Here is a 26,937-nt window from a genome sequence, read left to right as displayed (position 1 = left end):
AAACCATACACTTATTTAAATGTAGAATTTTAGAAATTAATGTCTTATTTTCATCTGTTATTATTTTTGGTGACATTTGATCTCCTGTGATCATGCTCCTCTTCAGAGCTGTGTAATTCAGTCATATTATGCTTTGCACCTGTGATGGCAATTTCCTAGCAATGGAGAGTTAGATAGAAAGTTATTCCCTTGGCTAAAGGGTGTGAAGCACTAATGGAATTCTAAAACTCTTCAATGCAGTGCTGGAGGTTTTTATATCCGCTCGAACGTTGCATGCAAAGAAGCTTTCACTTTAAATTCTCTGAATCTTCAATAATTCAGGGAGAAATGTTCAAATTTAAATGTTATCCATCAGCAACTGTATTCTCATTTACCAATAAATCAAGCTGCACAGCCATTTGTCAGCATTGATAATAATTCACAATATTACTGTATCTTTCATCAAATGAATGCAGCCTTGGTGAGCTTCTTTCAAAATCATACAGACTGCAGACTTACTGTAGTTTGTCTATTTTTAATATATTGTAACTCTGTTATGGTAGCATACTTGTATTGTGCATAATTTCCAATTAAAGGGTAAGTTCATCCAAACCATTTACTCAAAATTTCTTCTTTTGTGTTCAACAGAAGAAAGAAACTCATACAGTTTTGGAACAACATGAGGGCTAGTAAGTGATGACAGAATTTTCTTGGGTGAACTAACCCTTTTAGTCAGTATTTTTTTAGTATGCATAAAATGTTAGCTAATAAAGTAGCCATAGCAAGACAAGTGAGAGGTGTGTAATGTTTAAATATGTTTCAAATGTTATTTCCAACACAAAAATCTGTTAGACACAAAACATCATGTGTGATGTACCAGAAATTTTTGGTGGAGATTTTCATGAGTTAAAGCAAAAAAAATCTGAAATCCATGACAGTATGATGAGCATCATATCATCACCTGTCTAAACTTTGGCAGATTTACACAGCTCATGATTGTTGAGTTTGGACTAGTGACCCCTCTCACCCCTCTCTGCTCTCTCTTTTTTCTGCTTGGCACTTGTGTAACATCTTCTGGCCTGTTATTTCTTGCCTGCCATATGAGCCTAGAGGATTTTTTTTAATGACTACTGGATATTGGTGGGATATTGTCTGTTATCTGGAGGGAAACAAGGAGGCTAATGATCCCATATCTTCAGCATTACCTGTCTCTGGATGTCCAATTAACTCCTTTAGAGTGAGAAGTGAGGGGGTTTTGGCCAGTGCAAACTGCTAGAGTATAAATCAGTCTCTGGTCTCGTTTTAAATCCGGACGGAGTCAAATAGAAACGGCGTCAGATTGCCAGGTGGATCAATAGAGATATTGTTAAGGGAGTTTTGTCTGACAGAACAGCATCTCACTTCTGTGATAAAAGTGAGAAGGGAAAGAAACACCTCAGGGCAGGCTGGGAACAAGTAGTGGATGCAACTGAGGAATATCTGGCAGAACGTTGTGTTTTATTGCTGTGGCATTAAAATACAATAAACTAGTTAACGCTGCTGCTTGAGTGTTTCTAATACAACACCTGATATGAGGGAGTGACGGAAAATTTGACCTCCTTCTCTTCTCTGATCAAGTAATTCATCTCTTGATATTTTTTTTCCTTTTTTGTAAAGTCATAGAAATACTATCATGGATTATTTCTTTTACTAATGAGGCAATTGCTAATGCAAAAAAATATATATTTTTGTTGTAGTTTCCGTTCAACACTATAGAAGTTTACCCAACTATGACAACTTGCACTTCTGAAAACCACAGAAAAGTGGAAAGGGTCCATTGACTTTGTCAAAAAATTTAAGACATTCATACAGGTTTGGAACGGCAAAAGGGTGAGTACATAATGACAGAATTTTCATTTTCATCATTACACTATCCCTGTAATGATGATGTTTACTTAGTTTACCTAATCACTTTGTAATTTGATTGCTTTTTTTCACCTTTTACTATTAGAAGCAGAACATGAATCTATACATTTGAGATTTAGGAATTGAATCGAGATTAAAAGTGGGGACAGATCTGAACCTGTGTTTCCCACCGGAGCACATGTGCAACACACTAGGCCACAGCTCTCTCCCTCTTGAAGATGGTTTTTGTTGGCATCACCCTGTTATGATGTTATGATGATGTTTTGTGCACATTTAGTCACCAGAGACCGAAAACAGAGCAAGCGTTTCAGTCTGTGCTCTACTAATTCCTCTATATTCCATTGAAAAGCATCCATCAGCATGTGTCTCCCAGTACCTACCGTAACAGATAAGTTCGATAAGGCCCATTTATCAAGCCGTTCTCTATTTAAGGAAAGAGAGAGTGTCGATCAATACCAGGCTCCCACTGGGGTTCATTCTACACAGTGGGTTGGACTGTCAGAGAATCATTATGCAACAGTAATCTCCCCAACATGAGAAAAGAGCCGTCCGTGCCCTCCAGAGAAAAGCCATACTGATGATGAGATGAATTTTCGTTCAGTGCCAGGTTTCAATGTGGGGGCTGCCATTTCTTTCTTTTTTTTCCAGGAGGAAAGCAATGCTCTCCCAATTTAGGTCGGTCTGATGAGCCCTTCTTCCTGGCTATCGTGTCAGACTTTCCCCCGGGATGGCTGAAATGGCAGAAAGGCGTTTCGCAATGGACAGCGTGAACAGCCGCTCTGACTCTGAAGAGTTGGCTCTCGCCACTGTGCTCCTCTTGACAGGAAAATGAAGCTGTCATTCATGGTCCTGATGTGTTAGAGCCAAGATCCCGGCATTTACATGTGGCGGCAAGTCTTTCCTTCTTACATGAAAGAGTGGAAGAAAGACGTCACTCTCTTTTACATCACTTAGATAAAATGGGATGAGGCACAAGGGGAAACTTAAAGGAGACAGGACTGATAAAGATGGAGGGACGTGTCTTTTGAAGTGACAGACAGCTGCAAATTCGAAAGAATGGCGTAATGTGGGTCCCAGGCAAGAAGAACTAGATACGATGGAAATTAGATTTGTGTCTCACCGATCGATTTTCCTGGGAGGGATTCAAATATTTGTGCCAGGATTCTGTTGTTTGAGGGGGAAGAGAGAGAGAGAGAGAGAGAGAGAAGAGATGTTGGAAATGTTGGTGCTGAAGTAGAATTTGAAGTTTCATTTATAAAATGGCTCTCAGAGTGCATCAAGCTCATCGGGGAGCCATACACATGCAAATACAGTACGAGTCTAGCAAACAAGACCAATTGTTTTAGTGTTTTCCCTAAACAACAGCTGTTGTTGGTAAGTCTCTTTCTCCTTGGTTTCATTTGTCTCAAAACCGAATTAACCTCCAGCATATTGTTATAGATGAAGTGATATTGGATATTCACACTAGGGTTTTATCATTTTAATATATTTTGAAGTGAATATCAAACATAGACTTTACACTAGAGGCCTGCAATCCCGCGGGGCTACCGCAGAATCGAATATCAAACATAGACTTTACACTAGAGGCCTGCAATCCCACGGGGCTACCGCAGAATCGAATATCAAACCTAGACTTTACACGAGAGGCCTGCAATCCCGCGGGGCTACCGCAGAATCGAATATCAAACCTAGACTTTACACGAGAGGCCTCCAATCCCGCAGGGCTACCGCAGAATCTAATATCAAACCTAGACTTTGCACGAGAGGCCTGCAATCCCGCGGAGCTACCACAGAATCTAATATCAAACCTAGACTTTACACGAGAGGCCTGCAATCCCGCAGGGCTACCGCAGAATCGAATATCAAACCTAGACTTTACACGAGAGGCCTGCAATCCCGCAGGGCTACCGCAGAATCGAATATCAAACCTAGACTTTACACGAGAGGCCTGCAATCCCGCAGGGCTACCGCAGAATCGAATATCAAACCTAGACTTTACACGAGAGGCCTCCAATCCCGCAGGGCTACCGCAGAATCGCATATCAAACCTAGACTTTGCACGAGAGGCCTGCAATCCCGCGGAGCTACCACAGAATCTAATATCAAACCTAGACTTTACACGAGAGGCCTGCAATCCCGCAGGGCTACCGCAGAATCGAATATCAAACCTAGACTTTACACGAGAGGCCTGCAATCCCGCAGGGCTACCGCAGAATCGAATATCAAACCTAGACTTTACACGAGAGGCCTGCAATCCCGCAGGGCTACCGCAGAATCGAATATCAAACCTAGACTTTACACGAGAGGCCTCCAATCCCGCAGGGCTACCGCAGAATCGCATATCAAACCTAGACTTTGCACGAGAGGCCTGCAATCCCGCGGAGCTACCACAGAATCTAATATCAAACCTAGACTTTACACGAGAGGCCTGCAATCCCGCAGGGCTACCGCAGAATCGAATATCAAACCTAGACTTTACACGAGAGGCCTGCAATCCCGCAGGGCTACCGCAGAATCTAATATCAAACCTAGACTTTACACTAGAGGCCTGCAATCCCGCAGGGCTACCGCAGAATCAATGCAACAGAGTGCGCCGTGGGACAAAATGTGATGGGGGAGTGCGGGTGGTAAGAAGCTGTGTGTACGGGTTGGGGGAGAGTAAAATTATTTGCGGGACTCCCGCAAAATAGAAATATTGAGGGAAAAAAAATCCAAAAACAAATAAATTGTTATTCATCTATTGCACAAAAGCAACAGGAACAAAAAGCAATATACAGGTGCAAGCATAGGCGGAGCGTGTGTAAGGATAGGCATTGGGTAAGGCCTGCTGCTGCTTCTGATTACTTTTAGAGGGAAAAGCTGCCCATAACTTCTGGTCTAGGATCAGTTTTCTTCTTAATAATAGCATACTGGCGAAACAGATTTGGCAAGCGATCCAGTGCATATCTGTGTTTGCGGTCTAGGGAGCCTCAAAGGTTTCTATTTACAACGTGTTTTTGTAGCGTTGAGCAATGTAGCCAATCACAAACACATATGTTGAGTTCTTGAATGCAATGGCCAATCACAGGTGTTTAAGTTAGAATCAATTCATCCTTTGGAAACGGCAGTTTTTTTTTGTTTTGTTTTTTTCGCAGTTCTGCACGCTCGCGAATCCTCTCATTATAACAAACAAAGTGTAGACATTATGAGGGATTCATTGCGTAATCAGCATCATTGTTTATAACAGAACTTTAGATTAACTTTAGATTAGTTTAACTAAAATGAGTGACAGTTTTTAGTGATTATAAAGGGAGCGCTCTTTGCAGGCTTTCTGCCATATCAAATGGCAGAATGTTTTTTTGCGGGGGGGAGCAGAACAAAACATGAAAGTTGTGAGTGGGAGCAGGAGAAGGTAACATGTTTTTGCAGGAGTGGGAATCCCACGGGAGCAGGAAAAATCCGTCCCGCACAGACCTCTACTGTACACCCACACTCATGCTGTATATAGGGGATACCAGGGCTATTTGTCTACTCCAGTACCATAAAGTCCTGGCTACCAAAAATATTTAATTCTTTTTTTCAGCAAAGACACATTAAATTGATCAAAAGTGACAGTAAAAACATGTATAATGTTACAAAAAAAATTATCTTGCAAATAAATACTGTAAACATTCTATTCATAAAAGTATTCTGCAAAAGAAAAATCATGGTTTCCACAAAAATATTAGGCAGTTATCGTACAACAACGATAATAGGATGCTTCATGAGCACTGAATCAGCATGTTAAGATGATTTCTGAAGGATCATGTGACACTGAAGGAGTAATTACATTTTAAAATATTTTTTTTCAAAACAGTTACTTTAAATTGGGTAACATTTTATTTGAATGTCCTTGTTACATTTTACATGTATTTACTATAGTAATAACAATAAACTAGGCATAATTACATGCAACTAACCCTAAACCAAACCATAATCCTACCCTAATCCTATAGTAAGTACATGTAGTTAGTTAATATTACTCAGTACTTAAATGTATAATTAATTACACTGTAACAGGGACACATTGAAATAAAGTGTAACCTTAAATGGCAATAATTATTCATAACATTACTGTTTTTACTGTATTTTTTATCAAATAAATGCTTCCTTGGTGAGGAAAAGAGACTTCTTTAAAAAAAAAAATTTTTTTAAACGTACAGATATATAATTTTGTTAAAATGTATGTATAATTGGACTGAAACCTTTATAGTTACTGAGCTGCAGCCTTTGTGACAAATAGTCCCAGTCTACTCTATGCACATATGCAGAATGGATTCCGGTATGTGCCAGTCTTGTTTACACCTGTTTAACGATCACTGGGTTTGGGTTACAAATGGATGATCAACTCGGTTTCAGAACTCAGCAGGAGTACAAAAAGAGCTCCATCTCCTTGTTAAATTAGTCTGGCCCGGCGGCTGTGTTTCCAGCCAAGAGTGAATGGAGTGATTGATTGAGGCTGGTGTGAGCTGAGGTGAGGGAAAACAGGAAACAGTCCATGCAGATAACATTGGTGGAGCAAACTCTTGGCCCTAGAGTTTAATGAGGCGTAGACTTCATACTGCGAATCACCACAGACCCCCAGAAGGCCAGGTGAGGCATGCACACATGTGTCTTTTGGCCATGTTTCTTGTGCACCTGCATCCATCCCAGCATTCCTGGATCAACGGCGTTCACAAGTACCAGCTGTACGGCATGTGTCAGAGACCACTCACCATCTGTCAGAATGTCTGTCCATCACCACAATGATCATTTTTTGCTGTTGTTTGTTAATTTTCTTCTGCTTGGCATCTCTTCAGTCACTCAGGGTGGTTGGCTTCCTGCCTGCAACTGCCATGTGTGGGTCTCTCCTGTATCTGTCAGCCCTGTCGGCGGCGTCTGAAATGTGCAGGTCTTTATTCAGGCTCCTTAGTGGAATAGCAGGAGTCATTGCTACTAATTAAGTGTGGTGGAGATGAAATTCTTGAAGCTGATGGACTGTCTGGTCGAGCTGTTACTCCATTTTATTGTTAGCTAATTTCGGGATTGTTTCCTTCTGTGGAGACCTAGAGTACATCAATGTCATAATTTTATGCCACACTGAATTTAACACACACATTCTCTCTTTTGATGGAGGGCTGGAGATGTAGTCACACATCAAGCATTTGCATGGAGCTCTAACACATAGTACATTTTACACGTATTTCCCCTGGAGCCGCCTTGCGGAATAGAGCTTGTTTTAAGTAATTCAACTCTTGCATATATAACGACAGCAGCCAGCAGTGTGTCATCTGAAATAGTGTTTTTCAACTCTAAATGATTGTGAAGCTCCAATGATTTTCAAACAGTTCCAGCATCCATCTGTGATTCATCTCTACAGGTTAATGAAGTAAATTAGCAAACTATTGTTTTGCCATGAAAGACAGTGTGTGATTTTGTGTGTGTGTCTGTATGCATACTTGTTTGTGCTGTAGTCACAAGCTTGTGTGTATGTTTTCCTCCAGTGCACTTGCCAGCTCTATACTGTTTGGATTGTCTCTGCTTCCTTCTCGGAATGCAGATGTGGGCTTTTGCACGCACATCAGCGCTTGAGAATGGCAGTCCAGCAGCCCCTAGAGCAGGGGTGGGGAACGTCCGGCCCCCGGGCCGTAACCGGCCCGCAAAACAGTTTGATGCGGCCCGCGAGTCAATTCCTCCCCCAAAAAAATAAAATACAAAAAAATAAAAAAAATTCAGAAACAAAAATCGCAGCAATTACTTTTCGTATGATAGAAAACACAAAATAGGCAAAGTGGCAAGCAGCACGAGTCCACGAGCCGTGAGAGCAGGGCGAGGCCAGTAGCGTGAGTGTTAATGAGTCACCTGCGCGCCGCACCGGTTTCAAGTTTCTCACGGATGAGCTTCGGGGGCTCGCGCGCCGTACCGGTTTCAAGTTTCTCACTGATCAGCTTCGGGGCGCATAAAAGGATCGGAACGAAGACAGCGGAGGACCAGACATGGACTTTGTGTGTGTGTGCAGACTAAATCACACGACTGTGTGTGTGTGTGCGTGTGTGTGGTAGTCGTCCACGAGGGGCTGCTGCTTTTACTTTCGTTTTGTCATTTGCGTATTAAAGTGGAATGAGTGGCCGACTAAAAGTGGCCGACAGCAAGTGGAATGAGTGGCCGACAGCAAGTAGAATGTGTGGCCGACTAAAAAATATATATTTTAACTACAAGCAACCCAATTTGTCTAGATCTGTATTATTTCCTTTGTATAATGAGCTTAAATATTGCTGCGCAGTCATGTGAATTAGTCTGCTTGATTAACATTATTACAATGTATTCCTATTTAACTCTGATATGTAGCCTATATATATATATATATAAGGTCCTCGAATGTGTTTGAATATTTCACCAGCATCAGCCTTTTCACAGTTTGTATCACTCCGCTTGTCTGTGTTTGCGCAACTTGCATCATTAAGCCAGTAGGTGGCGACAAGTGACTGTCTTTATGAGTGAACAATTGAAATTTAATTGAACTGATTTAATAGTGCCAAAACATTGATTAACTCAGAAAGAAACAAGTTGCTGAAACCAATCTTTAATGCTGAAAAGTTTACATCTATGCAAAATAATCCTTGAAAGATTTCTCATTTAAGGCCATTCCTGTTTGGAATATGTGATTGTGTATTGTCAACAATAAGCAGAAACATTTTGCATTTCCATTTTGTAGTGTGGATCATTCATTTCAACATTTATCCTCATTCTCATGTTTAAGAATCTGTTATCTTGACAAATAATTTATGCTACTGCCGACTGACATGCTTTTAAAGCTATTGTCATCAAAAAATGTTGGCCTTCAAACACCTTAAAATGCACATATGTAGGTCCGAGAAATCAAAATTTTCTCTGGGGAGCATGCCCCCGAACCCCCCGGACTACCTCACATTTGAATGTGTGTGTCTGTGTGGTAATGTGGGCTGGTGTGGCTACAGTGCCAGGACTGAATTTTTTAACCAGTCTGCCCCCCTGCATATAGGCCTAAAATTTACATTATTCTCTGTATCGAATCATGTTATCTTGTTACCCAGCCCCTGATGTTTCGGGCTCAGCCCCTGATGTTTTTAAAACCTAGAAACGCCCCTGCTCATTACAATGGCCCTTAAAGAATGTTAAAAAATAGTAAATGGCCCTTTATAGGAAAAAGGTTCCCCACCCCTGCCCTAGAGCATTGTGTGTGCTCCCAAAGAGCCAAGTGTTAATCCTTTTGAGCGTGTTGTGTCTTTACACACAGAGGGAATTAGTACTCGTATCTGTGGGTAGACCGTGAAGTACTCTTGAAATCTCAAGCACTGTAATTACCATTGTCTGCATGTTATAAGCAGCCATCAAACAGCTGTTCAGTCCTGTGGTAGATTTTGAGCTGTGGTAGTGTTCAAACAGTAGAGCATGGCACTAGCTACTGTAAAAAGCTTCTGTAATTCTGGAGTTTTTTTAATTCGCTTTGGATAAATGCATCTTTTGATTGAATAAATGTATGTAATGTAAATGTAGAAGATTTGGAACAAGGATAGATGCATTTTTAGTGTATGCATGGTTTCTGTAAATGGCAGCTTTTTAAGAGCAAAATAGATTTATTTAAACAAGAATGTCCTTGACTCAAAAGGCTTACTTGACCCTTACATCCTTTTTCCTGAACTTTGAAAATCATTTGTAGTTAAACAGATTTTATTCTGTGCTGGTTGTGCTGGGTCTAAAAACGTTCAAAGTATTGCTTCTATTATTATTTATTTATTAAGAGTATATTTATAAGAATCATCCATGGATAACAAAGATTTCTTGGAGTTCATTTACATGTGTTATATATTGTACAGTAACTGGCTATTTTATTTCAAATTATTATTTTTATTTTTTTAAGTGTGAGAAGTTCCTTTAAGAAGACTAAAATAATTTTATGGCACAGTTTATCTGACATGTCGATTAGTAAAAAAAAGAAATAAAAAAAAAAGGCTGTCAAATGTGTAACTGGATGGATGGATGAATCGATGGATGGATGGAACCAAGATGGTTTGTGACTGGCCTGCCGTAGAAGTCATGTGATGGTCTTCTCTTTAACATAATATTTCACCTAATATTTCATTTGTTGAAATGAATAAATTATTAAATTAAATGGTTCACTATGGATGGATGGATGGATGGATGGATGGATGGATGGATGGATGGATGGATGGATGGATGGATGGATGGATCTTATGGGTGGGTGGGTGGATGGATGGATGGATGGATCTTATGGGTGGATATACCAGATGGATGGATGGATCTTATGGGTGGGTTGATGGATGGATCTTATGGGTGTGTTGATGGATGGATGGATCTTATGGATGAATCTGATGGAATGGATGGAAGGATATATAGATGAATTGATGGATGGATGGATGGATGGATGGATGGAACCAATATGGTTTGTCACTGGCCTGTCTGTAGAAGTCCTGCAATGGTCTTCTCATCAACATAATATTTCATAGTTGATTTGTTAAACTTTCCATTTCCTTTATGTATTTGCAGATGGAACGCCTTACACATGGTGGGTCGGCCGTGGTAATGAGAAGCACTTTTACTGGGGCGGCTCTGCTCCTGGCATTCAGAAATGCGCATGTGGCATTGAGCGCAACTGCACCGACTCCAGATACTACTGCAACTGTGATGCCGACCAGAAACAGTGGTAAGTCGCCACATTATTTGAGTTGCAATATGCTGTTTCCATGGCAAACGCCAAATGCGGCAGCTAATTATGAGCTTTAGTTTAAGCTGCTATTTGCAAGTTACTGACCTTCTTAGCTCACCTATCAAACTTATGAGAGGCAAACAAGTCATGTTCCCATCTGCCTTATTGTCTATCTGTATTCATTAAATAGTGGCGTCTGCTGGAGGACATGGTTTTCTCGAGTCTCGACCTCAGCGCTCAGTGCAAATGGCAAACATATTGCGTTGATAAAGAAGTTTGAGTAGAGCTGAACCCTGATATTTCCATCAACAAAAGCTCTGGCTGGTGTGTTTGGTGGCTTTATTACAAAAGAGAGCTGTGGGCGATATTGCCGAGGAGGGGAACAAGTTCATTCGTCAGGCACCCTCATAGAATTGTCTTTAATGCATGTGGGTATGTATTGGTTTGAGACACATTCATTTACATCCTTTCTAATGGGTCTTTTTATGTAAGCTGTTAATGTCAGTCAGCTGTTAAAGAACAGAGAGAGAAACAACCCACCTTAACACAATAAACTCTTAGATTTGCAAAGTGAATAAGAGAGAAAGGCAGTTAGTATTACCATTTCCATAGCGCTTAGATGTGGGCACAGTTGTTGTTGTTTTTTTTTAGCCAATCACTTGAGCAGTAGTGTAACTAAACACTGTGGATCTGCAAGAAAATTACATCATGACAAAACTGATTGACTGACTCACCACAAGAGACTAAAGTTTGGGACTTAGAGAGAGTGTTGTTATTGTTAACTATAACTTTTTACTATTAAAAAAAAGTTTTTCAGTTATTTGAGCAAAGCTGAAATAAAATAAAATAAAAAATATTAGATGAAAAACGTATAAAAACTTAAATGAAAATTAGAATTGTTGCCAAGGCAAATAACTCAAATAAGTTTAAGCAGAAGTACTAAAATTACTAAAATGAAAAATGAAAAAAAAATGGGGAAAAAAATAGATTAAAGAAATGTTAAATAAGTCATACAATTATTAAAACTTAAAATGAAAAATGAAAATATAAAAATAAAAGCTAAAATATTAATAAATAATAAAAGTCTATTGTTTTTAAGAGCGCTGCCAAACAAAATTGGGCATTGGTGAAACATTTATAGGGGTTAAACGAATTCTGGTTTTTTCCAAGTTAGTCACAGTAAAGATTCCATTTATATGAATGCATTAATGAGAGAGCGATTGAGTGTGAATTAATTTTACCTGGCAGCGTCTCTTTAATTATAGTGCATCTGTGGGTTTTAGCTACTAAAAAATATATGCTAGAACTATTCAGTTTCTAAGCTATTTTATTAATAAACCACAGAACAGATTTGACAATACATTTCTGTGCTTCTGAATGTTTCTGTATGCGCACAATCTGCTCATGATGCGCAAGCTTCTGTATGTGTGTTCAATGCAGCAGCGTATTCGTTTAGAACGACGATTAACTGACGTGTACAATAAGCTGTTTTAAAATGTGCATTCACCCGATCAATTTTGAGCATCTATGGTATAATCAAACATATATTGTGGAGTGCTCTCAGAGTATGCATTTATTTGTCATTTTAACTGTTTGGACACAGAGCTTTTGAAGTGGACTTCAAGATTTCTTATCCTGTTGCGCCCTCTATAGGCCATGATCATCGACTAGTCGACGTCAAGCTTAAAGGGATAGTTCACTTTGAAATTAATTTTTGGTATGTTTTAGCTTACCTCAAGGGCATCCAAGATGTAGGTGTCTTTTTTTCCGCAGTAGTTTCAATTTTGATATTTTTAGGTCAAACCGTTCTTGTCTGTCAGTCATATAATGCAGGTCGATGGTCACTGTCTCAAAGAGCAAGCACAGAGTCCAAATTAAAACAATTCCCCATCGTCCAAATTAAACAATTCCCCATTTTAAGTACACATTGATGGCCTAAGACACGAAACGAGCGGTTTGTGTGAGAAAACGAACAGTATTTATATCGTTTTTACCTCTTATACACAGCCATGTCCAAGTGATCTGATCTGACGTGTACGCAGACTGGTGCATAGATATATACACTAGATGTCGCCTTAAAGACATTCGTTCCAATGAACTGCCGTAGACAAGGCGACATCTAGTGTATATATCTATGCACCAGTCTGCGCACACGTCAGATCAGATCACTTGGACATGGCTGTGTATAAGAGGTAAAAACGATATAAATACTGTTCTTTTTCTCACACAAACCGCTCGTTCCGTGTCTTAGGCCATCAATGTGTACTTACAATGGGGAATTGTTTAATTTGGACGATGGGGAATTGTTTTAATTTGGACTCTGTGCTTGCTCTTTGAGATAATGACCATAGACCTGCATTATATGACTGACAGACAAGAACGGTTTGACCTAAAAATATCAAAATTGAAACTACTGCGGAAAAAAAGACACCTACATCTTGGATGCCCTTGAGGTAAGCTAAAACATACCAAAAATTAATTTCAAAGTCAACTATCCCTTTAAAGCGTCATGGCAAAGCATTAAAGTCGACTAGTCTGTGCAACCCCTACTATAAAGAAATATTAGCGATATATATGTAAAATTTTATATAATCAGAACACAGGTTTTTGCCCAATCTGTGTGTAGTGGTTACCACCATGGGTTAACTACAGTAGATCATGCTAACCAGACAATCCATTGTCCCTTAGTGCTCATATGCAGTACTGAATCATTCATGACAAAAATAGTTCAGTGTAATAAGAAAATTATTGTTTTCACCAATATTTGTTTGTGCTCTAACCTAGACATTGATGCTTATTAGAGTACTGCACCTTTAGTTTAGCAACATGTTAACATAATGTTCTAAGTGTGTGTTCAAAGATTCAGATTCTTGTTTAGATTCAAACAAACTCTGGTGCGATTGCTCTTTAAGTATGGTTCATTTGAAGTGTGAACACTGCCATCCAAACCTTGGTGCGAACCAAACAACCAAATGAACTTCGTTGCGGTTCACATGAAACATGAATGCAACATGGACCAAAGACATCTAAATGAACCAAAAACCGGACATGATGTCATGAAATGCGACCCTAAAAATGACCAAAAAAGGCCTAAAAACTCAAACATACCTGTTTTTTCCTATCATAGGAGCTACGTTCCCAATTACAGTTTGATATAGGCATTGAAACATCTGTCTCCTTGCAGCAGATCTTCATTTTGTGCAATGGAGGAATTCCTTACACTGGTTTTTCCTTTACACATTTTATAAGCTCTTTGCGAGTTCTTAAACACCAATCGTACGCACATAAAATTTGCGCATTTAGCCCAGCATGAAACATCGCTTTGGATGTTCGGTAATTCCGTTGCAAAAGATGTCATAAAAGCTTTTTGTATTTTGTATCTTTAGGTTTTGTATAATCGCTCACTTATTAGGGTCCGTGACAGTTAGGTTGCAGCTTTAGGTGCCATTTACAGAGAATATTTTTTGGTAACACTTAATTTTGATGGTCCCTTTTGAACATTCTGTTGAGTATTTAAGTAACTTGGCAACTACATGTCAACTAACTCTCAGTAGAGTATTAGTAGACTGTCTGCTTAATATCTTTTAACTCTTTATTGTGATGGTCCTCCAACAGACATTATACTCACTAGAAGTAATTTTACATGTACATCTCAACTTATTCTATCCTTAAAGGTACAATATGCAAGAATTTTTGCCGCTAGAGGGCGCTACATTCCAAACAACAACAACGGCGTAGCTTGATGACGATGTGAAGGAGCGTGGAATGATGGGAACTGTCGTTTTAAACTCCACCGTGGATGTAAATCAGTCAGACGGGAATCGAAAAATCATGTTCATGGATGAGGCTAAGTTCTATTTTTATAAATGTTGCGTTTAATGACATGCTTTTTGTGGCGAGGGGGGCGTGGTTCAGCACGGTCTGTGATGGGAGAGAAAAGAGACGAGCAAGTAGGTCAAGTGCAAATGCACCTGTGTCTTATTGCAGTATTATTGGCGTGGAGAGACCGCTTATAAGCCGCACTGGAACGAGAGAGAGACTGGAGAGAAAATTGGACGCAGAGGAAGAAAACCGGTGGATCCAAGCTCTCATTTTTGAACTGTTTTGTGCCGTCGCGGTTGCCACAGTGAATGCGCGTTGTGCGCGGCTTTTGTTTGTTTTGCTTTATTTTAATAAAGTACGAGTCCCAGTCACGACGACGCGTCTTCTTCCTTCCTGACTCTTAAACCTCATCACACTTTTATTTCATTAAAATGAATTAACCGCAAGAAAAGTAAGGTTTAATACTTCATAGATGTTACTGTATTTGTTGAATTCATTGTTGTGATAACGCTGTGCAGTTTTACATGTTCTAAACAATTGTTGTAAAAGTACATTCGAACATGCCCACATCATTTGCCAAAATACTGATTAATCTTTATGTATAACACATGCTATGTTTATTTACATGGCCATAAACACCAGACGTGATAAACAATGTCAATACACTAAACACAAATCTAAAGCAATAATACTTTCCTTACATAAACATAACTATTAACGAATGCTACATTTGGAAAATATAAAATTAAGCATGCTTTGTCGACAGAACCAGCTGCAATCGGTAAAGAATAATTGTGTACCATAACGACTGCAAGAAACAAGCTAAAGTTTGTAGCTTGATAGACGCTACTACAACTTCCGCATTTGTCCAGGACTCCACGCAGTACGAGCGGAAACCGAGGGTAACGCGGATATGACGCAATTGACTGGCGACTCCCAGCTCCCCCCTGCTCTAACGCCCCGTTTCCTTGGTTAAAATCGCAATTTTCTCACGATTTAAAAATAGTTGGAAACATTTGGGATATTGTAAGTAATCAACTTAACAAAATATATAACACTGGCTTTGAGATTTTGGGATATTTTAATGCAAAATTCTTACATATTGTACCTTTAACCCTACCAATACTCTACTAACACTCTAATAAGAGTTAGTAGACATGTAGGTGCAATGTTACTTATAGTCAACAGAATGTGTTAAATGGGCCATCAAAATAAAGTGAAACTCATGTTTTTGCATTTCACTGCACTGCATTTCCAATTCCGATGTTTTGGGACGTGTTTGACGTTAGGCTACTTGAATTTCCTATTATCACTGTAAAGCTGCTTTGAAACAATCTATATTGTTAAAAGCGCTATATAAATGAAGGTGACTTGACTTGACATTATTCCACAGCTCTGCATCTCGCATTTTTAAATGCAAAAAAAAACCGCATTCTCTGTGATAGGCAGCTTACTAGGTCTTGGAACAGCTAGAGACTGTCAGACATTGGCAACCAGTGGCGTTCCACAGGAAGTGTATTGGATGGATTGGTGGAAAGTAATAACCAAACAGACTTTACGTGCCCCTGGGTAACTGTGTGTTTGTGTTTGTCTAATGTACATTGTGTTTGTTTATGCTTTTATTATCGTTTTTTAATACTATTTTCTTAAGGTAAACAGCCTCAGTCAGTGGGTGGAGCCATACTAATATTTGTGTTTTCCTGATGGATATCTTTTTTGATACATTTTGTAAATGTTTACACAATTAGACTGATGGAGTTTGCCTCTTCTGTTGCTGGTTTAGCTGAACACACAGCAATATGTGTTAATGGCCCATGCACAGATGGACAGCGGGTTATTGCGATGCTCTCGCCACTTGTCATAAACCCCAAGCAAACTGAACCACCATTCGTAATAGATGCAAATTAGGACATTGGATTTCAAAGTGGCACATTTCATTCCCAACCACATTGTTGAATTTTTTTTCTCTACAGGTTTGCAATACATAATTGTTTTTAGATGACTTTTGCAGTTGCAGTTTTTGCACTTTTGATGGATGGTGGCATTAAAATAATGCACACATAGTGCCCTGCCTCATCTACCTGTGAGGTTTATGTGCGTATGTGTTCACTAATGTTTATTAAATTTGCAAAATACGTGAAGTGAGTGTTTTCACTGATTAAACAAATTGTATTGCTGTAATTAAACAGCTAGTCATCAGTGTCAGAAGGCTGCTTTTGAGAGAGAAAACAGGCAATTTCGCTTATTAAAACTTTAATGAGTTCATTAATAAGGTTTAGTACTATGATATGTCAGTGTACTATTGTGAGCAGATAAGAAGAAATGTTTTTTCTCACATTTTATTAAGACTTACATTGTTTGGTAGGAGGGATGATTCCGGGCTTCTGGTGTATAAAGACCACTTACCGGTCAGCCAAGTGGCTGTTGGGGACACAAATCGACCCGGCTCGGAGGCCAAGCTGACTGTGGGACCTCTCCGTTGCCATGGAGACCGTAAGTCTATTTCTTTCTCCTTAAATAATATCCAGCTTCGTCTCACAAGAATACAGCTCATGTGGATTAATACATGAATAGCTGGACATATATGACTAATTATGTAGTTTGAATGCTTGATTAAATTATGTAAACAGTTAAATGTTGTTTGCATACTATTCTGTGCAAGCACTTTTTCTTTGCAATATGTGAAAGCGGGTTTCAAAGTCACGTGTGTGCTGGTAGTTGCTGTGTATGAAATGATGTCTATGAAACTTTGATGCCTTCACATGGTGTCCTTGCAATTAAAAATCTTCCACACTTGACATATGTTGTAATAATCTGTATTGCCAAAGGATTTGTTTTAATGGCATCTTCTTTAAATAGGCGTGTAGCACTTTTCAAGGTCAGCCCATTGTCTGAAGTATTCTAAAAAAGGACACATGGCTATAGATGTCTCCAGTGTAACAGTCCTGATGCTGTGATCTCCAATCAAAGCTTTTCATTCAACATTACACCCCACAGAGACCCCCTGCCACTCATTTTTTTAAATTGGTGTCAACAGCCAGCTTGCCATATCTTCATAAAAATTCATCTTTTTTTTTTCTCTCTGGGCAATTGTGAAGTACACTGAGACATTTTTTTTACATTTATTTATTTATTTGTGAGTCAGATGCAATTATTAAAGATATTATAAAATTATAAAATAGTTTCACCGGAGCGAAACAGAGAACCCAAGGGTAAAACACAGAGCCATCCCCCACCATCATCACCATGTGAAATGATGCATTTTTATGCCTCATTATTCCTGTTAATTGCATCTGGCTTATTACTTAGATCAGGTGCATTTGATTACACTCTCCTGTTAGACAAGTACGTCCACTGCTGTTTTTTACCCTTTTGTCTTCTTATTGTTTCCGCACAGCTGTGACGGTTATTCAGTTCTAGGGACTTCAGGGTTTTTAAAGTCGACATTTATATGATGAAAGTCGAGTCAACTAGTCACTGATGACGTTATTAATGAACAAATACGCCTGAACCTCGAGCTGAGACTCTAATGCGGGTTGCCATGTGCAGAGCTATGGCATATTGACACAGCGCTGCCCACTAGGCTATACACATAACAGCTCATTTTTATCAGCTCTTTTGTCTTTGGGTCATTATATTTCTCACAGATTTCTGCTCGTTCTAAATCAGATACAGATAAAGTACCACAGTAAACATTTATATGAATGTATTAGTGAGAGAGCGATTGCGTGTGACTTAATTCTGCCTGGCAGCGTCTCTCTAATAATATTGAATCTGTGGGTTTTAGTTACTAATAAATATACGCTAGAACTTCTCAGTTTCTAATATATTTTATTGATAAATCACAGAACAGTGTTGACAACACATTCCGACAATACATTAATACTGATTCTCTGTGCGCGCCATTTGTGCACGGTTGTCAAGCTTCTGTATGTGTGTGCGTTACAAAGCAGCACCCAATAGTTTAGAACTTACTTGTACAATAAGCTGATTAAAACAACGCATTCTCATCCTAGGGCGTCATATACTGACGCTTTTGACATTTCGTCTACATCGAACGCACATGGCACCCTTTAGCGTCAATATGACATGCACAGAGCTTTGTTCGGTTATGGGTAGGTTTAGGTCTGGGGTAGGGTTAGGGTTAGACCGCTAGGTGGCGCCTTCTGGCCCATATCTATCTGCATCTCATATTGACGCTAAAGGGTGCCAAGTGCGTTCAATGTAGACAAAATGTCAAAAGCGTCAGTATATGACGCCTTGGGATGAGAACGGGCTGTGCATTCTCCCAATCAATTCTGAGCATTTAGATAGTATAATCAAACATCTTGTGGAGTGCTCTCAGAGTATGCATTTATTTGTCATTTTACAGAGCTTTAAAGCGGACTTCAAGATTTCTTATCCTGTTGCGCCCTCTATAGGCCATGATCAGCGACTAGTCGACGACAAGCTTAAAGCATCATGACAGAGCATTAAAGTCGACTAGTCGTTGCAACACCTATTCAGTGCTCTTGCTCTTTAGGGTATGTAATATTAACTTTTCATCAGGTTCTTCCAACTACTGGACCTTCGCTTTGGGAACATATGGACATTTATGCTATGCTGGTAGAAGTGAAATGGAATAATTATATTCACAGATTATCCATAGAGTGAAATTAAAGAAAAGAAGGCCAAAGAAATTTAAATTTTGTCCTCTGCACTTAACCCATTCAAGTTAGTGCACACACATTAGGAGTAGTGAGTAGTGAACACACACTCACTGCAAACCGTGGACACACACACCCAGAGCAGTGAGCAGCAATTGGGGGTTTGGTGCCTCCCTCAGGGACACCTCAGTCATTTCCTTGCTGGTATTGAAAATCAAACCTGCAACCTTCGGGTTACCAGTCTGTCTTTCCAACCATTAGGCCACAACTGCCCAATGGTAAGGCCCAAATTGTATTGCTCCCAAAGGGAAGCACACTAACCTTTGCGGGTTTCTCTTTGGGAGGCTGAGAGGCATGATGTGTGAGACCCATGTGATGCTTGCATGTTTCAAGCTCCATCTGGCTGCCTGTGTTTGATCCTGTCAGTAACGTGCTTGACACAATGATTCAGAGACGTTTGTGGTGTTTGTGCACATTCAAGTGTTTGTGCACAAATAAGTGTAAATACTTGCAATACTCACTTATGGAGAGGATCTATCCTTGCATAAAAATATTGATACCAAATATTTGAACTAGTAATTTTCTTTTTTATTATGAAATAAATAAAGTTAAATAGGGAAATTAACTGACAGGCAACTCTCATTCAAACAGAGAGTGCTGATATTGACAGAGAGAATATCACTATATTATAGACACTATATACAACACACTATATTAAAGGCACAGCAAAATGTGACATTTTTATAAAGGGTTTATGTGAAGATTGTTTTAAGTTCCCTTAGAACTTAGTAACTTAGTAAAAAATATTTAATTAAACAAAATATTCAAAATATATTGTCATTGCTGTTTCTTCATTAGTTTGGCGATTCGGTGTAAAAACATTTATTACAATATAAAAATATATTAAAAATGTTAATGTTAGGTACCATTAATTGCGATTACAGAAAAATGTGGGGTTTTTTATCCATTGACAGTACATGTATGTATGCATGTATGTTAATTCATACAAACCTTTCCAGTTCAAAGCTGATAACATTTGCTACATATATATCTTTATTTTAGTCTGATGCCCTGCACCTTTACAATGTAATATTTGTGTCTTAAGTTGGATATATAAATAGTACAGTAGTGCAGGGCAATTCATTACAGATCATTTGAATAGAAAATAAGCCATTAAAGTATGTGATCAGAGATGTGATCACAAATTTGTCAGCTGAGCCTCTGTAAACTGGAGTTATTGAGATCGCCTTTGTGCCCTTGATCAAAGCATTTATTTCCAAATGACACCAGGAGAATATTAAGAGTACTGCAAATAATCAGAGGAAATGTTCTGCTACATAACCATTTTTCCCATGCTTCCTTATTTCAATTGCAGAATTATCTGTGCCAATCAGCAGCTTCAAACTGCATGGAGCTACTTATAAAACACTGCATCTCTGGTCTCGAAACTTAATCAGTGCTCGCCAGGGGGTCCTACAAATCATGACTAGTGCCCACCACACAGGGCTGAGACTGCTATTATTTATTCATTTCTTCATTTATTCAGGGCTGGGGTAGGAAGAGAGCAGACCGGCAGTGCATTAATGCAGCACGCCAGCTTCTCTATGGTAATGCTGCATATAAATGTTGCTCTTGGCCACCTGAATGTGCACAAGAAGAAAGTTATAGGCCTCTGGACAGTCTACACCCCACCCACGAGGCCCCTCTGGGCTTGCGATGTGTTGCATAGCGTAATGGTGGTTTCACTGCTCAAGTCTGCAAATGCCATCTAGCACGGGTCCAGCAATCCCCTAAAGACTTGTTTATTTTTACACTCATTATTTATTTACTGCGAAGATTCAAAATTAGGTAATTGGCTGCACAGACTGAATGCCAATGTGGTAAGGTGCCTTAATGTGAAAATAATGAGAAACGGTCCAGTCCCAGTTTCAGAAATCAAACTTATGATTGTTTCAGATGATTTTTCACTGCAAATCTTTGCTTGCTAATGTACTTTACATGTATGTACCTCTGTATATGCCTATATGCTGTTTAATGCTTAAAGAGCCTGTTTGCGGTGTGTTCCACACATCAGCTCTAGTCGAGTTGTCAGTGCACGAGTCAGTGCACAAAATCAAAAAAATGCAGAACGTTTTCTGTGATGGGTAAGTTTAGGGGTAGGTTTAGGATTAGGGGATAGAATATACAGTTTGTACAGTATAATAATCCTTATGTCTATGGTAAGTCCCCATAAAACATGAAAACACAAATGAAAATGCAGAAAAATGCACTTCAGTTGAAGCAGTTGGCATTTAAAGGCAAAGTGTATCATTTCTGCACAGTTAGTGAAACCAAACAGATTTGTCGGACTGATCAAACAAAAAATATACTGTTCATCTGGAATGCGTTATATTATCTATATTTTTAAGTATGCCTTAGAAAAAAGTGACGAAGAGTTTCTCATTTACTCAAATCAATCAATCTTCATTGCCATTCCACGGCGTGGGACATACGCCATCATCTTCAGACAGGGTTGCATAATTAATACTCATTAATAATCGAGAGAAGGAATAAAGATAACAAACAAAATTATGATTTAATGATGCATCTTGCCTGGCTATGATGTGATGTGACTTCAGACCACTGGCTGCTTTGCAAATTAATTGAGATAGATAACCTGTCAGTAATAAAGGAATATGATATCCCCGCCTAACGAAGCAGTTGGTAGAAATAATAAATTAGTGTGCCATGCGCAATGTGATGGCAATTCCATGATATGTGAAAAATATTACATAGGTTTCATTATGATGCATTAGACATTTTACATCTGAGTAGTTTTCCTGTTTGATTGATAAGGCTTATGTTCAGAATAAAATTATGCGATTTGTGAATAACTACACCGCAATTGGTTTGTATCAGGACATTTCATGGCTAAGTGAGCAACATCATTCAAGATGTTCCATCTTCATTGCAGTAATGTTGTATTAGATGCAGTTTAAACCTAAATTTGGGGTCAGGCTGGAGGCCTATCCTTTGGTCACGCACCAACTGTGGCCAAATTGGATGAAATTTGCATGGCCACAGTTTAAAATTTGAGTTTAACACAGTGCAACTTGTGCCATAGTCTATGAGAGGTTAAATGATTAAGTCATTCAATTTAAAGATGATCAAAATTAGGATCTGATGCTCTGAATAGCTTGAGTTTGACTTAATTTATCATTCCGAAAAGTCCTATAATATACTGGAAGTGTGTGGTTAAGAACCTTGAAATTTTTCGGCATATTGTCCGGGTGCGGTTATAGAAAATGGCTTAATTATAAGATGGAAATACTTACTGCCATTCAGAAGAAGAAAAAAAATCATTTGAACTGTCATGTCTCCTCAATTCCCAAATTCCTCTGCCCAAAATACCATGAAATGAGCTAAAGTCACAAACTCTCACTTTGCTAGCTTCGTATTTAACCAGAGATGATGCAAACAGGAGAGAGCTGCAGACAGGAGAAAAAATAGCATTCATCAGAAATAGTAGCACTGATTCCAACTAGATCGACCGGTAAGTTATCATTAGCGATGAGGATGTTCAGTGTTGCTTAGTTACTGAATCATTGGATCGTGGTGATGCTCTCTGAGCCGTATTTCATGCATTCATGATTGGTTTGCACCTGGAGACTAATGAGGGGCTAATTCGGGATGTTGTATGCCCAAATTTTTTTAAAGTATCCTGAACCGATTGAATTAGATCAGTTAAAGTCGGGAAGTAGCATTTGTGGGATGTGAAAATATCAGGTCTATCAGATAAGTGAATTATAATAAAAGATCTCTGTCTCCAGCTGGAAAAAAACCCTGCTGTTTGTGTCATTAACCGGAAGTACAGTATAGTTGTCTCATGTTTTACTCCAGTGAATATTTCTCAGGGTAGGTTTATTTTCAAAAGTCAGGTTATATATAGACTTATACTTTTAAATATTGGGTAAAAGAAAGCACTGTCCCCAGGAAAAACAAGTCACATTGATACAGTTAATTTCTCAAACTATATTACCATTTAAATTGATTAAAAGTGACAGGAAAGACTTTTACATTGTTTCTATTTCAAATACATGTTCTTTTGAACTTTCTATTAATCAAAGAATCCTAAAAAATTTATCATGATATTGACAAAAAATGTAAGTAGCAGAACACTTTTCAAAACTTTTGGCCTATTATAATGATTACTGAAGGATCATGTGACACTAAAGACTGTAGTAATGATACTGAAAATACAGCTTTACCATCACAGAAATGAATTCGATTTTAAATGTATATTAAAACAGAAAAGAGTAATTGTAAATTGTAATACTGTTTTTACTGTATTTTTGATCAAAGAAATGCAGCCTTGGTGAGCATAAGAGACTTCTATCAAAACATTTAAAAAAATGGATGGTAGTGTTCATGGGTAAAAGCTTTAAACAGCATTTTACATGCTTCAACTAAATGTAAAGAGTAAAACTATTATGAAAACAAAAACACAAAACAATTCATGAAAAAGCTCAATTGTAAATAGTAACATATAAAATATCAAACAAATTGTTTAGCCAAACATAATTCCATTAATAAATTGTATTAAATTAGATATAAAAGACACACAGATGTGACAACATGCCACAACCTGATATTTAAGAACCCCATCTTTTAGTTAAAATGTATCTTCACTGTATGGTATCTATTAGATATTAAATATTGAGTTATTGAAAACTAGCGCTTATGACAACTCATCCTAGTCTCCTCTATTTATGTTACCATTAGACTAATCGTGACACAGATCAGCAGTCAGTTGCTTTTAAAATGAATGTGGCCTAAATCTTTTTTTTCTTCAATCATCCTATTTATTTTGCATAAATTTTCATTATAGTGCACCAGAATATCCTGGTTTGTGTTCTTCTTAAACGTCAGAAGGGGGGAAATAAGCTAAAATGATTTATTGTAAATATACCCTGAAATGTACTCATCTATGACGCATAGTTTTAAAGCATCTCTTCAATGCTGTTGACACAGAAAAGTTTCAATAAGTGCTTGCTAACAACACATAAGTACACCTGACATCTGACATCAACTTTCGTGATAGCAAAAGACAGCTTTGCAATTTATGAGAAAAAGTTCATCTCATTCATAGGACGTAATCAGCAGGGGTTCATCTCCTCTTTTTGAAAAAACTGAATAAAAATGTTTTTGCTGTAAACAAAGAGCACTGCCAAAGTTTGGCAATTAAACCGCAAAGTTGTTTTGCGTTTTTTTGCAAACAATTTTTAGTCACATTAATAAGCTCACGGGGTAATTTAGATTACAACTGCTTGCTGTCCGCCTGCCCTAGAGCCAGACAAAGGTTAACTATCATAGTTAATGAGACGAGTGGAAAAATCTGACACTGTTCTGCTCAATTCATCACTGTGTCACGAGTAAACACTTTTTAATGACCTCTGATCCAGCCGTCTATTGTAAAGGTGCCATCTGGTGGACTGGCAGCACAACATGTCTTGTCAAAAAATAGATGAGCAACAAAATGAATTCTATTTTTTTTTAGCTGGATTTGAGTGTTGCTGCTGAGATTATGTCTCATTGAGTCTTGTAAGAGCTTAAAAATGTTTCAAGTCATGATTTCCAAGCCGGTCAGTCAGGAATGATTCATTCATAATCTAAATATGACATGTTTACGATTTCACGAACTCTCCAGACTTGTCCAGCTATGGTCTGTGCCTGTGGTAAGTTTTAGGCCAATTTAGTGTGTGAGAACAAACGGAAGATATCAGGATTTTTTTTTTTTTTTTTAGCTTGCACAAATTTTGGCTTTATATCAAACAGAAAACGTTCTTGCTTTCTCTACGTGAGAAATTTCTCTACCACCTCACCAACTGGGTTGAAAATAAAGGAAGGAGTAGGCATTTTCTATGGCTAAAATGACCTCCCTGGATCTTGTCAAAAGGGCATCACTGGATGCTGTTGAAAACCACTCTATAGAAACTCGTGGCACCATTCACACCTGCAAAACACATTGTTCGCTTCGCTCACTTGACTGCTGGGTCTGCCCTCAGGGTGAGCAAGGAGAAACAGTGATTTGAGCTCACCATGGAGAGTTTGATTTGATGGGAAAAACTTCAGATTTTGCTGTATTTACAGTACAGCAGTACCAGCTGACAGACCAGAGCTTTGTGCCAGTGCCTGTCTTGGTGGTGGCATTATACACCAGACACTAGATAGCCTCCAGTTGTTTTAGATCTGTTGAAGATTTCTTTCCTCCTCATCCCTTGGCAGCTAAATTATAATGAGGAGACATGGTAGTTTGCTGGGTCCAAAGTACATTTTTAGCCGCATTGTATTTACCAGTCATAAAAATGTATTCATGGTCATATATATTATTGTCATGAACTGCTCTGAGACACAAAGGTTGAGGATCCAAATGCAGTATTTATTAGTAATCCACAATCGTAATCCAAATCCAGTCAAAGGTCATACAGAAACAAACAATAACTGAGTTAAGGGCTGAGGCAAACAGAAATCCAAGGGGAAAGGCAGAGAACCAGGACACAGGAGAAACACATACATGACTTAACAGAGAATAACAGAATGAACCATGCTTATATAGGGTGAGCTGAACTGGATAATGAGACACAGCTGAAAACAATGAGTGCTGATAAGTCTGGGCAGAGAATTATGGGAAATGTAGTTTGTGAGGGAATGTCAATAGTCTGAGGTGGAATGTCCTCTGGTGGCTCTCAATGGCACTCCAGCTGGTGATTATAAGAAATATGTATACGTGTATATATATATAAAAAAAAATGTATTATAATTTTATTTTTTATTTTTTTTGAAAAAACACTTAAAACATTTGTTGTGTATGGAGAAAGAAATACTTAAAGAAAAAAATGACCCAAAATTTTGAATGGAAGTGTGTAAAACATAACTAATAATTGTTCTTTGTGATTTTGTTCTCAATGACATGATCTTTAGTCATTCTTACATCAATATACATGTCAAATATCAATAAGTATGTGGCTGTTAAGACTGATAAGTTACAATATGGAAAAAATAATGGAAACTCACTGGAACTCATCACCTTGTAATAAAGTCAGTGGCCAATTGCAGGTTTATTCACTCACCAAAGCCAGATTTTACTCAAATTGGCGCTTAGTGATAGGTGTTAATTTTGGACCCTGGTAGTATGTGTATCTTAAGCTTGTTGAAGTGAATTCTCATAATGCTGATTCCAACACAGGCCACAGTCAGAAGCTTCGATTTAGTTTCTTTTTGAGATAAAAAGCCTAGGCATTTAACATTGTGAACAAACTAGAAAAAACTGTCTCCATACAGGAGTATCCTGGAGATTGACAGCGAGTAACAGCACCCAGAGTCAATAACAGGCCTGCTTACTGATCTGTCAGTCAAATTTCAGAGCACCAGCACTATATAATTCAGTACAACTGATTCTAATGCCTTCTGACCGCCAGGATATGACTTGAGATTGGAACATCTGTAAGGTCTGAGCAAAATCCAGAGTTTGTCCCTTTGTGAGTATAACGTCCAGTTCTTGTAAATGCAATGTTGTGTTGATCGGCTCAGGTGTGGAGTTCAGCACAAGTGCCATGGTTTTGTTCTTGAGTTGATATATTGAGTTTTTCTTTATCTGCTGCAGGGACGTGTCCAGGACTCCAAAAAAAAAAGAAAGAAATCTAAACTGTGATTGGTCATGTCCCAAGTCAGAGGGAGGCCTCTAGTAAACCTGATTTAGCATCCTTGGTTTAAATTGTATTAGTGTTAAAAATTAAAGTTCATTAATTGGAGTCTAGTGAAACACTGTATAGGCCAAGGGTTCAACATTTTGCTGGGTTACATTGCCTCATGACCCCAATAAGTTTTATTGGGTAAAGAGTC

General features: G+C 38.5%; 2 protein-coding genes across 2 annotated transcripts in view; both read left to right on the top strand.

The window, feature by feature from the left end:
* cntnap2a (contactin associated protein 2a) overlaps positions 1–26,937 on the top strand; it is a 410,290-nt gene that overhangs the window by 309,766 nt on the left and 73,587 nt on the right. The window contains exons 14-15 of the mRNA XM_082183874.1: positions 10,429–10,585; positions 16,776–16,903. Of these exons, the coding sequence (XP_082040000.1) occupies positions 10,429–10,585; positions 16,776–16,903 (285 nt within the window). The remainder of the gene's footprint in view (positions 1–10,428; positions 10,586–16,775; positions 16,904–26,937) is intronic.
* LOC309508789 (uncharacterized protein) overlaps positions 1–26,937 on the top strand; it is a gene marked incomplete at its 5' end in the record, with an annotated part of 237,159 nt that overhangs the window by 200,374 nt on the left and 9,848 nt on the right. The gene's annotated exons all lie outside the window — the stretch shown is intronic.

Source organism: Leuciscus leuciscus, assembly GCF_965113295.1.
Source record: "Leuciscus leuciscus genome assembly, chromosome: 11".
Taxonomy (NCBI): domain Eukaryota; kingdom Metazoa; phylum Chordata; class Actinopteri; order Cypriniformes; family Leuciscidae; genus Leuciscus; species Leuciscus leuciscus.
Note: the sequence above shows the minus strand (reverse complement) of the source record. Positions and strands in the feature narration are given on the sequence as shown.